At 32.9% G+C, this 14,903-nt stretch overlaps 3 protein-coding genes across 4 annotated transcripts; all 3 read left to right on the forward strand.

Moving 5' to 3' along the window:
* Positions 1-392: 392 nt before the first annotated feature.
* LOC146903714 (uncharacterized) lies at positions 393-4,919 on the forward strand. Of its 2 annotated transcripts, XM_085727772.1 has the most exons (8): positions 393-856; positions 1,301-1,442; positions 1,527-1,578; positions 2,633-2,703; positions 2,784-3,157; positions 3,968-4,129; positions 4,214-4,402; positions 4,501-4,919. In XM_085727772.1, the coding sequence occupies exons 6-8, from the start codon at positions 4,001-4,003 to the stop codon at positions 4,510-4,512; spliced, it is 330 nt and encodes a 109-aa protein (XP_085583898.1). In that variant the 5' UTR covers positions 393-856; positions 1,301-1,442; positions 1,527-1,578; positions 2,633-2,703; positions 2,784-3,157; positions 3,968-4,000; the 3' UTR covers positions 4,513-4,919. The 2 variants fall into 2 exon arrangements, 1 of the variants encoding a protein (XP_085583898.1); XR_015019867.1 differs by lacking the exons at positions 1,301-1,442; positions 1,527-1,578; positions 2,633-2,703; ... (2 more) ...; positions 4,214-4,402; positions 4,501-4,919 and adding an exon at positions 990-1,294.
* Positions 4,920-6,536: 1,617 nt separating this feature from the next.
* On the forward strand, positions 6,537-8,441 carry LOC146903715 (uncharacterized). Its single transcript, XM_085727698.1, has 4 exons — positions 6,537-6,585; positions 6,696-6,793; positions 7,509-7,943; positions 8,031-8,441. Exons 1-4 carry the CDS (start codon positions 6,537-6,539, stop codon positions 8,283-8,285), a joined length of 837 nt encoding a protein of 278 aa, XP_085583824.1. The 3' UTR covers positions 8,286-8,441.
* Positions 8,442-9,535: 1,094 nt separating this feature from the next.
* Positions 9,536-13,490, forward strand: LOC146903716 (replication protein A 70 kDa DNA-binding subunit B-like). Its single transcript, XM_085727697.1, has 11 exons — positions 9,536-9,685; positions 11,142-11,406; positions 11,510-11,606; positions 11,703-11,830; positions 11,923-12,007; positions 12,163-12,292; positions 12,390-12,544; positions 12,623-12,743; positions 12,826-13,002; positions 13,117-13,188; positions 13,274-13,490. The coding sequence occupies exons 1-11, from the start codon at positions 9,536-9,538 to the stop codon at positions 13,460-13,462; spliced, it is 1,569 nt and encodes a 522-aa protein (XP_085583823.1). The 3' UTR covers positions 13,463-13,490.
* Positions 13,491-14,903: the final 1,413 nt, after the last annotated feature.

Here is a 14,903-nt window from a genome sequence, read left to right on the forward strand (position 1 = left end):
TGACTTTATGGTACCTAGAAGCCTAAATAAGGTAACAATTCCTTCCTTTTATTTTACTTCCTCTATGATCAAAACTTTGTTATTGTATATAGAAAAAAACGTTTTCACGTGTTATTCTTCAAAAGTAATCTATTCTATATATAAAAGTTGTCCCAAGCAGTAATTGTCGCCCTAATTTCACTGTTGCCCTAATGATGATAATTACTAATTTACCCTAACTAAAACTTTAATTATTAAATTATCTATTCTATATATAAAAGTTGTCCCAAGCCAATTTTGAAGCCCTAATTTTTCCAAAACCCTAGCAAATAAAATACCTGTTTTAACCCTGACCTAAACCTTAATTACGAAACAGCTATAGAGAAAAAAAAGCCAAACAACTGTACGCGCGCTCAACAAGCCTGTTTCTCTTCCTTGAAAACAATCATTCTGACCTAACCCTCCATTTCATCTCCGCCGCAGCCATATCACCACCATCACTAACTCTGGCCTTCTCTTCTCTCCTCCTTCATTACAATCTAAATCTTCATCGTCCGTGACCACGACCGGCGACGATCCACTCTTCTCATTCTCACTACCAGCCTCCTCTTATTCTGTCTCTCTCTCTCTCTCTCTCTCTCTCTCTCTCTCTCTCTCTCTCTCTCTCTCTCTCAAAACCGAATATCTTCTTCCTCCTCTTCTCCAAAACCCATTTTCAGTTTTTCCTTCTCAAATTCAAACTCCCTCTCTCCGGAACTGATACGGCAGTGGCAACATAACAAGCGGAACCGAAAGCGATTCAGTGAGCGATTGATGGTGTTTGTGGTAGCGAGAGTGGATTGCGGTGGAGTTAACTGGAGGAGATCAATTTTTACAGGTTTTTTCGATTTCCATATTTCCTGATGCTTCAATCATCTTTTTTTCTTCGTTTCATTATTTTAGTGGGTTGATTCATTTTAGAAAATTTGATTTATCATTATTGATTTGTTCTGAAATGAATTTGCCAACAGTTAGCTATGAATGTCAGTGATTGTTGATCGAATTTATGGAACTGTGAATTGGATGGATTAAAGACTGTAGCAGAAGATAACTAGAAAGATTACAGATGTAGGGTTTGTTGGTTCCTCAAAGGATTTTCATGAAAGGATTTGATGTTAACCCTTTTTTTTCCTTATTTATGTGTAAATAATTTATCTGAATTTGTTTATGGTTTCTCCGGTTTATGATTTGGTTCCTGTAATTTTTTAATTGTATTATTTCATCTTATATTTGGAAGTGAATTGAGATTTTAAATAGTAGTTCTACTAATTTTATATTTCAGGATTGGTTCTCTTGGTGGTTTTGACGAACAGATTTGGAAGTTAATTTCTATTTGGCCATTGTTCTTGATCAGATTTTCAATGTTGAGCGCTCTAAGTGCATCACTATGATGAAAGCATTTTTTTGTATGTTAGGACTTCATTGTGAGTATTATACAATCACTTTTTTTTTTATTTTGGTTGATGATTCCATTTATGATTTTGGTTTTTGATTGGTTGCTACTTTAGGTTTTAGATATCACGCACCATGTTGCAATGGATGGGATGATCAAGGCTGACAGTGAGTTAGTCTATCCTTCTTTTTGCAGAAATTTCAATTATTATTCTTCCATCCTTTGCGTTTATTCCTCTTCTTTATGTTCTTTTTGCTTTCTCTCTTCTTTGGATTTTTTTTAAAGACTCTTCTTTTCTTCTTTGGAATTGTGTGATGCTCTCTTTTGAATTATAGTTGAAAACGAAATTGAATGTATTTGAAATTAAGGGTATTTGAATACTATGTCCTTTCATAATTTTGTAATTCCATTAGAAATTGACACATACTATGTATTTGATTAAATGTCTAAATAACATGTGATCTATATTATCTTCACTGTAGTGCTTACTTTTTTCTTAAAATGTATGATTTTGGTAATGTCTTGGTAAGAGTTTATTCCCAAATTCAAATTGTGACCTCCACTGGTAATGTCTTGGTGGAAGATCATTGTTGAAACTTGAGGCAAGATCTAATCTTTTGATTACATGTAGCAATTTGAACATTCTTCTTGATGTCCTTTTTTTCTTCAAATTTTTGCCTTCGCTTCGGTTTAGTCAGCCTTGATAAATGATGTTATTTCATTATGCATTTAATTTCTTCTGTTGCAAAGATGTCTGTAAAATAGTGTTAGATTTATTTCAAGTGTTTGCTCATGTTTTGATTATTGTTTCATTCAAAATACAAGGAAAAATATAAGGCTTAGATTTTGAGCTGCCACAATTATTTTCCTAATTTTATGCTAATTAAAAGCACAAATGTTGATTAAAAAGTTGGTTTGGCTGATATTAGTAATAAGTTTATGTTTTCATTCAGTCCCTTAAATTTTGTGAATACCCTAGATTTAACAACTTTATGAATGTTAAATCAATTGAGACCCATTAGTTGTATTGATGATAATCTATTTATTATGTAGCACTGCTATTTTTTCTTTCAAGCAAATAGAGCATCGAAATCTGTAGATTCTAAAGTTTCAGCTTTGAGCAATTGATCTATCACACATATTTCAGTTTTCCATGTATATAGTTTACTATACTATGTTTAATTCACTAAGACATTTTAATGGTTCCCGATATGTCTCAAGTGATTTGCTTGGCCGCGCACCAACCACACCGTGAGACATAACCGATAAATAGATGAAGGAAGAGAATTAAGGTATGTGATTTTTTGACGAGATATATCGACTTTATTTGTGTTTATGGTATGTGATATGTCTCAAGTGATTGTGCTTATAGGTGGAGAAAATAATAGGTGCAGTTGTGATATGTTGGCAGTTGCAGTCACATGACAAACATTGACATTGACAGTCACAGACATAATTATATTCGAGTCAGAGACATATCCATGTTCTTATATGGTATCAGATCGTTCTCTGCGACTTTGAGAGAAACTAATAGTTGGGGTTTGATTTGTTTGCCAATTTAGTGATTTTTATATCAGGGATTTCATAAATCAAAGTAATTTTTCCTTTTTCCGGTGATTTTTCAGTGGCAATGTAACTTTAGCAATTGAAATGCTAACGGTGGTGCAGCCGATATGCATTTTATGGATGTATGAGGTCCAGTAATTGAATAAGTCAGGTCTCAATTTTCATCCTTTTTGGTTGACGGTACTGTACTTTTTCCTTATAGACTCTGTTTATCACAAGCCAAGTCTTTGTTTTCTTAATTGTTTATCCTTTAAACTTCTTAATTTGCATTATCTTATGTAATAAATAACTCAATTTTTTTACTTGGTTTTGAAAAAGTTCTTCGTAGGATTCCTATTCACCAACACTGTTGTTCATATAAATAATTGCTTTTTCTTTCCCATGGCAAGTTGAATAATCTAGGAATTGGGTGGTGGTTGCAATTGTGAAACACAACATTGCTGTCATCAATAGAGGGTGAATGTTAATTTGTTCAATTTTTGCTTTTCTACCATTAATGCATGCTAAGCCATGTAAATTGTGTTTTTTATAATAAGTCTATGAAGATCAATGCATGATAAGCCATGTAAATTGTGATTCCAATACATGTAATTATCATACTCAGGCATTAATGGTAGTAAGCGCATAATTCCAATAACCCACATCACAAGCATAATTAATTATTCGATTCATATCACATGAGAACCTCCTATAAATACCCCTCTTACTATCATCGAAATTCATTTGTATCTCAGATTATATTCATACCATTGTATATATCGGTTGAATTTGTGAATTTCCTGTCACAACCAGCAATTACGTTTCAGCAAATGGATAATTTTGGTGTCAACATGGCTCTGGTGATTAGTGGTTTAAGAGGTTTGGGTGGTTTAAACATTCTGGTTTCATATCGAATCATAATCAAAATATCTCTTTGTTTTGCATGCTATAAAAGAATGGCAGTAACCAATAACCATTTTGCATTCAGCCATGTAAATTGTGATTGAATAGGAGGTTTGTGATGAATACAATCTATGAAGATCAATGCATGCTAAGCCGTGTAAATTGCGATTATCACCCATTCAAGCCAATGCCACTTCCGATAGAGACATCTTTATCAACTCACTCAAACTTAGATTCAGAACATATCAGGTTGAATTTGATCCTACCAACGTAAGTGTTTTTCTAAACTCATTCTTTTCATTATTATGCCTTGATCTAAATATTATGATTTAAAAATGTGTATTTTTGTCATAGGGAAATGCCCGCCTGCCTGGTCTGTTAATTATTGAGGATTTTGGTTCCGAACTCCAACCTTATGTCCCGTTGATTGATCCAAAACTTAATATATTTGAAGCAATTGTTATCAAATACACTTGCAATGAAGAAGATGATGGTGAGTCCGACAATGAAGAAACGACTTTGCTGAATAAGATTCCTCTATTGGTAAGTTTAACAGATAAATTGTATAAATATTTTGTAAAAATTTTATATGCATTTTCATACTGTTTGTTTTTAACAACTTAATACACCACTATGTTCAGGAAACTATATAATGTAGTGATTCCAATGACAAGGCTGACGTCGCTTTAACCAGTATTGAAAACACTCCAAGTAACAAATCTGGATCAAAATGATCAGCTGAGAATGTAGAATCTGTCAGCATGCTCAAAATTGAAAATGGGGAAGCTTTTATACCAAACATGCGAAGATAGTGTGTGTTAAAAAGAATTCAACTGAATGAGGCACCTAATTGTTTAGTGTATTGCATTATGTGTTTTGAGTTATATTTTTTTTCAAATTCTATCAACTGTCATGTGATGCAATGGTGTATTTTTTAGGACTTCCAACTTTTGTGATGTTTGGTTGGAATAATCTGTCTATCCAAATTATTGAGAGTCAAACATATTATGTTTTTTTGAAGCTATGCAATTGAATAAGACTCAATATAGATGTTCCTCAACTTTTTTTTTGTGAGATGTTGCTCTATGAATATGCTCATAGTTCCTAACTAAATCTTTTTCATTTTGAGACAAATAATAACTGTTTGATAGTCAATTCTTTTCACCATTTCTCTATTCTTTATCAGCAACATTATCTTCACCTTTCATTCATCATATATCTAAACTTGGCAACTACCCAAATATTTCCCCTTTTTAGTCATGCTACTGCTACATGGAATAGACAAATCTATAGCGCAAGATAACACAAACAATAAATTCCTTCAAAAAAAAAACACAAACAATAATCTAATCATTTAAAGTGTTACTCATGTGTTTCTATCATTAATGTAATGATTCTTTAAATCCATCTTCTATCTTCTAATTCTCACGTGTTACATTATTTGTTTCACACATCATTTTCTAATTTTGATTACTCAATTTAATATTATATGCGATTTTCCTTTAAAGTTGATTGGCTTTCAACACTTAATGAGAACAATGTTAATCTCGAGCTTATTTGATTAAAATGGCATACTTTTTAATTCTTTTATTTTCTGTGATTTAGGTTGTGTTGTAATATACCAATTGTATGTTTGACCCAATGTCTAAAAAAATGAATGTTGAATTGTAAGCATGAAAAAACAAAATGAACGTTTGCACTAAAAAAATGATGGCATTAAAATTATAAGTTGTAGCAAACAATTATAATGTTAAGATGGTACTTAATTGATTAATTATATATAATCTACAATTACTAATGAAATGCAGAAAATTTAATCTGTAAGAAATTTAAACAAATTTTTTTACGCAAATGTCTGCAGGATGTACAGGAGGGTGAAGACTCATGCAGCAATACCTCTGTGATTGACACACCAACCAGCAAGACAAGTCTTAAGAGGTCATCTGATAGCATTAACTTTGTGGCTGTTGAACATGGTGAAGCTGGTCAGGCATCGGTTACAAAACCTAACAGGGCTGTTCGTATCAAGATTGAGCCTACCGACATTAAAGTTGTTTAACTTGCTCGAATGCTGGAACTATCTGCTTTGTTATTGAATTTCTTCAATCTCCATGAATCAGACATTTAGGATTCAGTGTTTTTCCTTTCTGTAACAGGGTCGATGTCATGGAAATTGTTTAATATGGTACATTAAAAACGTTTGTGGCAATTTATTTTATAAGTTGAATTATACTATTTTTTCGATTCAAGGTAAGTATTTACTTTCATATTTGCGTTATATTTGTTCTTTTGTATGACCCGTGCGTTAGCACGGGTCGATGGTCTAGTTAAAAACAATAAAGAAAAATAATCGTTTGCATCTATTTGAGTTGTTTCCGCTAAACCGTTTCCCTCTGTTTCCGCTACCAAATAAGATGTTTCCCCCAAACCCTAACAAGAAAAATAAGTTGTTTCATCGAAACCCTAACAAGAATATGCCGCACAGATAAACATGCCAACAAAAAAAAAACGCAAAAATCTCAAATTGTTGTTTTTGCTCAAAGTTGTTTCCTAATTTATTTCCAAACAACAACAACCTAACTATCTGCTACTATCACAAATAAAAACGCAGATCAAAGAAAAGAGTTGCTGACAAAATTCTTTCCAACCCAAAAATCCTTTTTCCTTTTCTTGACTTATGGCTGGAACAAACATGGAAACTCTCCTCTCCTATCACTGCCTAACTGGTAATTACCTCACAACACATATTTATGTAATTGTTTTTTGCTGATGTTTGTATTATTTTTGTTTCCTTGCAATTTATCATAACCAACATTCCACTTACCTTCATTCACAGGTCCTCTATTAACAAACCCAGTTTCAGAGTACGACAAGGCAATCAACAAGCTACAACTCAAATTCAGAACATACATCGTTGACTATGACGTCGAAACTGTGAGTATCCTTTCCTTTTCGTTCAGCTATCCTTTTCCTTGAATTGTATGACATTCTTTCATTATAACCTGTTGCACTTCTAAAAAAAATTATCTCAATATGATGTGACAAGGGGTGCTTTGGTACGATGCACTTTTCCTATAAAGTTCATTTTGTTGTTAATTTTTCATTTACTAGATATAAATTCCTTCTATCTTTGGTTTTTGCAGATTCTCATTTACACCGAAAATTCACCCCAAATACACTATTTTCTGTTTCTGTTTTAATTGGTACCTATATAAGAACTTTTTTTTCATGGCTGATGTAGAACATTAGGTTTTTAGACTTTTTCTTCATTTTGTTTATTATTTTTGTTCTTCCTTACACATTTAATTTTTATGTTCTTAGCTTCTTATACACAAAGCATTGAAAATGATATGTTATTTTGCTTATTATTAAAGTGCCGAATGCACACTATTATTTACTTATTATTTTTTTGTTGAGTTGATTCGGTCTCTTCTTTGATTTCAACCTGTTATTTGGTGTGCACTTCTACATAATGTTTTTTAGTGTGCACTATCCGTGTTGCTTATATAATATTTCTTTCCTTATTTTGGTGTTCTTTGCTTATCATTTTTGCTCATTGTTTTGTCTGCTCTCTTTTCTGTATATATTTGTCTTCCTAACTTAAAACCATTATCTCCCTACTTGCTCATGATTTCCATGTTTTCACCAGGGTGCTGTATGCTTGCCGAGAATGTTTGGCGGTGATTTTGGAGATCGGATTGGACGTTTTGCAACATTGACTGATCCAAAGGGCAATCAATTTGAGGTCTTGGTCGATGCCTTCAATGGTAACTTTTTTTTGACAAAGGGATGGAAAGCAATTCGCGACTTTTATGGTATTGGTCTAGGTGCGTGGGTTACACTAATTTTTGTTGGTGATGAACGATTTGATATGAAGCTGACTGATAGGTTTCACAAGACTATCAACTATCCCATTTTTGATCCACCCATGAATTTCCTTATTGACAAAAGTAATGTCACAACAACTTTCAACCAAAATCTCCAGCCGAGAACATCTCTTCTCTGTTATCGTCACAATATAAGTGATATGCTTATAAGTTTCGAAAAAAAATTATCTCAATATGATGTGACAAGGGGTGCTTTGGTACGATGCACTTTTCCTATAAAGTTCATTTTGTTGTTAGTTTTTCATTTACTAGATATAAATTCCTCCTATCTTTGGTTTTTGCAGATTCTCATTTACACCGAAAATATTGCTCAAATGCTGGATACTTCTTCTACCAATGTGAAGATTGTGGATGATTGCGGTAACGTATGGGACTGTGACTTGATTTTTGGTACTCTTCCTTACGAACACTGCAGGATTGGTGGGCAGTGGAAGAGGTTTGTGGAGGCTCGAAGGCTGCGTGAAGGTGTGAAAATCAGATTGGGAGCTCTGAATGCAGGAATTAATGAGTTAATTTATCTCGATGTTGTTTACAATTAGACAATGTTTACATAATTGCTTGAGAACCTTGCAAACAATTTCTTTTATCAGATCCACCATGTTATTTTAATTGCTTCGGAACCTTGCAAGCATTTCCTTCTATCGGATCCTTCTAATTTTTAGATTTAAATTTTTAAGGTCTTTTTCATGTTCCAAACACTATATATTATCTTCTTGCTGCATAGCAAAGTATCTCCTTTTTGGTGTCAAGATATTGTTCATAGTGACAAATCCCTACGTGCTTGACTTCAGATGTTATTTTTATGTATGCATTTAATGGACTCAAAATTTGCTGTGTGCTTAATATTTATGAAAGATGGTGGTCTTTGGTGCTATTGAAAATACTTAATTTTAAAAAACCGGTAGACGTGTTTTTTGAAACAAAAAGAAAAGCATACGCAATGCTTTTACTAAATTTGTTGTGTGCTTGATATTTATGGCAAATGATTTTTTTTTTTTGGTGTTATTGAAAATACTTAATTTTAAAAAACCGGTACACATTGAAAAATACAGAAAATACATAATTTGTAGCACGAAAAATAAAGAAAATACTTAATTTAAAATACTGAAAAAAAAACAGTGCAGAAAATACTATCTGTTAGTCTTGGAACCGGTACACATTGTAAACTACAGAAAATACTTAATTTAAAATACTGAATTATGAAATTTAACCAATTCCCATGCGTTTTCTTCTCATGTTTTTGTTTTGGATAAAAAAAATGAAATACAGAAAATACATTCACTGCAATCTTTTCCTACGTTTTCTCCTGATGCAAACTGTTCCTATCTAACATAATCCCATGCTTTTTCTTCTCATGAATTTGTTTTGGAGATTAATATCAAACTAGAAAAAAAAGGCATCCGATGGAATCCTTTCTTGCTTTTTCTTCTGATGCAATCTGTTCCTAACAAACAAAATGTGCTAATGTTCCTAATTTTTTGTCAAGAGATAATAGTAAAATTAGGAAATCATTACTGGACTGTGAAGAGATGCTAACAAAATACAACGTATGTGAAGATTCCTCTCCCACTTAACAAAATTTCCTCTTTTTTATGGAAGCCATCCAACATATATCTCCTACTTATCAGCATTTCCTGTTTTTTTTGAGAATCATCACCGTATAGTTTCATATTCCAACAAATCCTACTCGGCAGTTTTTGTCACATAATTATATAATACAACGAAACCTACCGCCCACATATCCCATTCTAAAAAATCATCTTCCTTTCTTGAGAAACACCAAACAACAATGTCTACCCCATACACCCCACTGTCAGCTATTTCTGGAGGCAAGAAGAACCTGAGGATGTGTGTGCGGGTTGTTCATATCTGGTTAATTCCAGAGAAGAAAGTTCCAACAAACATTATTTTCATGAATATGTTGCTGGTTGATGCAAAGGTTTGTCCAATTATGTCTTTCAATGATTTAAATGTTGTCATAATTTCTGCTTTTCCTTACTTAATTTTAATTAAAAGAATATTATGCCTACCTGTCAATATAACATAAACACAATTTATCTTATAGAGTTTGGTAGTCAATGATTCTGGTTAAAGGATTAGAAGTGTTTGAGACTTGATTATGATGATTCTCTGGTCTTTTAGTTAACAATTAAAAAAAAGTGACAGACAAAAAAAAATACATGAGAAGAATGTCAAAAGGCCATGCTTCGGATATTAAAAGCAGGAACCACTTCTGCATTGAGAATTAACCTAGGAAACACTTCTATTTCAAGCTTGAAAGATATTAAAAGGCCATCCTTATTTTTTTAGGTTTAATAGAGTATACAATATTTTTTTAGGATCATAGGAAACATTTCTTATATTAACCTAAACAATAAATAAGGTTGTTTTTTAAGAGGAAGCACAACTTATTTGTTCCAATGAAGTTACTCAATAACATATTTTTTAGGTTTAATTAGACTCTATATATTCCTTCATAGTTTTTTAACGATGCAAGGTTCAACTATAAAAGCAGACATTCACTTCTTAATTGTCAAATATATTACACTTAATTGTCAAGTATATTGCAAAACGTGTTTGATTATTTTAGCAATTTTCCTTCCTTCATTTTATTTTTTGTTATGACTGTTTCGGTTCCAACATATTACAAGAAAATTAAGTATGATTTTATTTTTTGTTATGACTGTTTTGGTTCCAACTTTACTTGCGTTCCTATTAAAGGATTTAAAGAAAATTAGGTATGATTTTTATGAAGAAATTTTGCATGCTTAAGTAATAAATGTCGGTGTCATCTAGCAGGTGCACACCTATTATATTGTGCTTCAGTACTACTTTGTGTGCTTTGATATTAATTGCAAAAACTTAGAAATGCCACTATGTTTGCACGCATACTGCCATATGAATTTCAGTCAAGCTATTGAGCATGCCTTAACCTTTATCAAATACTCTTATAGGAACGATGCAACTCTTAGAAAGTAGTTGGTATTATTATGTACTAAACCATTGATCTTCTAATCCCTTAAAAAACGTTTTGTTCTTAATTATATTGGTCACTAAGCAAGTTACTAGCTGCATTGTTATGAAACTTTTTAAAGTTAAAATAATACAAGAAATATTTTAGGAAAATCTGTACCATATAGGCCACGAAATTGTATTATATGGCAATAATGTTTCCCTTCTATCATATAGTACTCTACTGTTTTGATTTTTAATTTTTCTTAATAAATAGTATCACTTTACATAGTTAGTTACAGCAATGAAAATGTACAATTTTTGGTACTGTTTGCTTATTTTTTTTTCCTTTCTATTTTACATGGAATTGTCAAGGTGCCTCTATTAAATTAATTTATTAGTTTATTCAAAAACCTACTTACTGCTTTTGTTGTCCTCTATAGGGTGGACGTATCCACGCCACGGTCAGAAAGGATTTGGTGCCAAAGTTCAGGTCAATGGTTGAGGAAGGTGGTACATATGAGCTTCACAATGTAATCGTCGGTTTTAATGAAGGGAAATATAAGCTAACTTCGCACAAACACAAACTTAGTATGCTGCACAACTCAAGTTTTACCAAAAAAGACTTGCCTACTATACCTATCAATGTTTTTGAGTTCATTTCATTCAATGAAATTCTCTCTTCAGCTGTCCAGGACACATCTGTTGGTAAGACTTCGATCATGAATGTGTGATGTGCATTACTTATGACTTTATACACTACTTCAGAAAATACTGACAGTTGTTTTTAATTTTCTATACATTATATCATATGTTATTGGTCATGTAATTGAAAAGGGTGATCTAAGGGAGACTGAATACGAGGGCAGGAAGAGCAGAGTGATTGATCTCACTTTGCAAGATTTAGAGTGAGCTTTATCTTTTTATTTGTGCCTCTTACATGTAATACAATTTTGATAGACATTGTGTGGATGCATTGACTATTACCTAATTTTTTATTGCAGAAACAATCGTTTGCATTGCTCTCTTTGGGCTGAACATGCTGACAAAATTGTCAGTTTTTTTGTTACCCACGACAACTCTTCGCCTGTTGTATTGATTTTGCAGTTTTGCAAGACACGCAAATATATGGGTATTTCTTGGTTTTTGGTTTCTACTTTTTATTAATATCCACGCATGAAATTGGAAATAATGTTCACTTGATGATCAATTTGTTCAAACTAGGTTCAATGGGAATTGCTAATGCGTTTTTTGGGACTAAGCTCATAATTAATGGCGATTTACCTGATGTTGCTGCTTACATGGAAGGGTAATCATTTACGTTTTTATATAGATCAGAAACTAAAAATTTATGATTTTTGTAGAAGTGTTTTGTAAGACTACCTATATTTTAATTACTACAACAACGAAACCTTTTGCTTCATGAGTTTTGTTCTTTAAATGACATTGGTATACTTTTATCAGCATGAAGAATGCATCAGTCCAATTGACTCAAAGTGTTAGCCAAATTTCCGCAAACAGCTCTGTATCTCTGTCAGATGACTTGCTAAACACACAGAGAATGACGATCGAAAGTATGATCGAGTCAACTCAGGTAACAGTCTTTTAGTAAATTTTTAGTTATTGATATTGATTACTCATTGATATTTATGTTCAAGATTTATATGTAAAAGGCGGTGGAATTTCTACAGGTGTGTCAAGGTTCGGTACTTGCCACTATATGTGAGATCGAAACTGGAGTTGAGTGGTACTTTCGGTCATGCACCGAGTGTGCTTCACTGGTCACTGTTGATAATGGAATGCTCAGTTGTCGTAGGTGCAAAATTTGCAAAGGCGCTGTACCTAGGTATCTCAATCTTATCCGAAAATAATTTTTTATTTTTTTATACATAGTAGTCTATTGATACCGTTAATTATTTGTTAGGTTCAAGCTGCATGTCATTGTGATGGACGATACAGGGTCCACTACCTTTGTCCTTTTTGATCGACAGGTGACACAATTTATTGGGCGTACTGTGGAAGACTTAATCAAAGAACATGATAAGGTAGTGGATAGATACATGTACTACATAGGAGCATTTTTTTTTTCACAGAATTCTCAACTAACATCTTCCAATCTTTCAACAGGGAGAAGGTGCCAGTGAGTATCCTACTGATTTTGATGTGCTCATTGACAAGCAAGTTCTTTTCAAGGTTGAGGTTGGTGAAGGAAATATCCTAAAGAAGTATAGGAATTATGCTGTTAAGAAGGCATCTGATGATGTTGGTGTCATTGAACAATTCATGTCTAAGTATAATTTAGAGGTAGTTCATATGTGATATTACATTCTAATAATTGTTTTAGATTAATGTTTATAAGGAAATCATCCTATAACATTCTATGACTGATTTGTTCTTTTGTTGGTGTATGTGTGATAGAAGCCCGACGATGGATCAGGTGAAGAGCCAAGTGTGGATGGTGTTGCTGCGAACAATAATAATGTTCAGATGGTACTTGATTGATCAGTTACTAATGAAATGCATAAAATTTAATCTCTACGACATTTAAACTATTTTTTTATGCAAATGTCTGCAGGATTTGCAGGAGGTTCAGGACTCATGCAGCAATACCTCTGTGATTGACACACCAACCAGTAAGACAACTCTCAAGAGATCCTCTGATAGCATTGAATCTGTGGCTGTTGAACATGGTGAAGCTGGTCAGGCATCGGTTACAAAACCGAACAGGTCTGTTCGTGTCAAGATTGAACCTAAAGACACTTAAGCTGTTTGACTTGCTCGAATGCTGGAACTATCTGCTTTGTTATCTACTTTCTTCAATGTCCATGAATCAGACTTTTAAGATTCCGTGTTTTTCCTTTTTGTTTTTACAATTTGGTCTATAATTTTCATCGTATTATTGTGTTGGCTGTACTCGCTTAGCTCTGCAAACTTTTAGCAGTACACCTAAATAAAGTTTTGGTTTAAACATGAAGTGTTTTAAATCTCATGTGTCTGGCCTGTAAATTTGTTGGCTGCAAAACACTCTTTTTTCAATCCACAATTTAGTTTCGGCTTATCTGTTAACAACTCTTATTTTATGTGAATAAGCACATGTTCCAATGCGGAATTAGTGTGCTATTTATTATATATCTATTTGATTTCAGTTTCTTTGTCACACTCTTATAATGTGAACATGAGTTTGTTTACAAATAGCACACTGCAGAAATGATTGACGTTCAAGAAGTTTATACGCCTATAAACTGAAATTTAGTATATCGGAACTCACTAGCGTGATATATATTATCAATCGGTTGTGAAAGAAACCAAATATAGGCCTGTCTAATTCATAAATGGTAACAGCTACTGTTACACACAAAGAAAGGTTTTGATTGAAAAGAAAAAATAAAAACGAGAAATATAGAAAGTAAAGATGGATGAGAATCTTTTCACCAAGAAAAAAGAAAAAGGAAAAGATATAACCTGATTACGGTTCTGTTAAGGGAAGGATTAGGATTTTTTTTTGCGGTTTTATTGTTTTCTGTTAGCATCATCATCATCAGCTACATTCAAATTCAAGTGCATCCTATTCTCGCATTTTTCTGCTTCTGCGTTCACTATCACTTAAGTTCTACTTTTTTTTTTAATAATTATTGGTTTATACACGTTTCTAATTATCTGTATTAATTAACATCATGTCTATTGCTCTTTGGGGCATCATACCACCATCTAAAACCAGTATTGTCTAATCCGGAATTAGCCAATCCATCTACACATACATTTCCTTCCCTAAGGATATGATTCACTACAAAATGCATTCCTTTCGTGATTTCCACACAATTATGCCACCTACTCCTTACTTCCCAAGGAATCATGTTATAGTTGTTGAAGGCCTGCAAGAGTAACATTGAGTCTGTCTCCACCCAGAGGTTGAGCCATCCTCTCTGATGAGCTATCTCAATAGCTAAGGTAGCACCAAAAATTTCTGCAATGAACATTGAGTCTGTCGTAATTCATATATGGTATAGTAAGGTTCAGATTTGAACATGACATATAAATAGCAGGTTCATCTCGCAAAACAGATAAAATAAATGAGTTTAAACTTTAATTTCACTCGGTGTAATTAAAGAATGGAATTTGTGATTTAATTTAATCAACAATAAAAGTTCACTTTGGCAGACACTCCTATCTTCTTCCTGGCCTGTGTTAACATTGGCTGTTTGCTT

This window comes from Medicago sativa, chromosome 7 (genome assembly GCF_051527215.1).
Source record: "Medicago sativa cultivar Bolivia chromosome 7, Bolivia_mono, whole genome shotgun sequence".
In the NCBI taxonomy this organism is placed as follows: domain Eukaryota; kingdom Viridiplantae; phylum Streptophyta; class Magnoliopsida; order Fabales; family Fabaceae; genus Medicago; species Medicago sativa.

Bases quoted from the DNA above. Each gene is read 5' to 3' on its own strand.
- LOC146903716 (XM_085727697.1), top strand. From the start codon at position 9,536: ATGTCTACCCCATACACCCCACTGTCAGCTATTTCTGGAGGCAAGAAG. The intron at 12,008-12,162 runs GTAATCATTTAC...TACTTTTATCAG, and splicing joins GTTGCTGCTTACATGGAAGG to CATGAAGAATGCATCAGTCC. The intron at 12,545-12,622 runs GTATCTCAATCT...ATTATTTGTTAG, and splicing joins TGCAAAGGCGCTGTACCTAG to GTTCAAGCTGCATGTCATTG.
- LOC146903715 (XM_085727698.1), top strand. From the start codon at position 6,537: ATGGCTGGAACAAACATGGAAACTCTCCTCTCCTATCACTGCCTAACT. The intron at 6,586-6,695 runs GTAATTACCTCA...CTTCATTCACAG, and splicing joins CTCCTATCACTGCCTAACTG to GTCCTCTATTAACAAACCCA. The intron at 6,794-7,508 runs GTGAGTATCCTT...TGTTTTCACCAG, and splicing joins TTGACTATGACGTCGAAACT to GGTGCTGTATGCTTGCCGAG.
- LOC146903714 (XM_085727772.1), top strand. From the start codon at position 4,001: ATGCATGCTAAGCCGTGTAAATTGCGATTATCACCCATTCAAGCCAAT. The intron at 4,130-4,213 runs GTAAGTGTTTTT...TTTTTGTCATAG, and splicing joins TTGAATTTGATCCTACCAAC to GGAAATGCCCGCCTGCCTGG.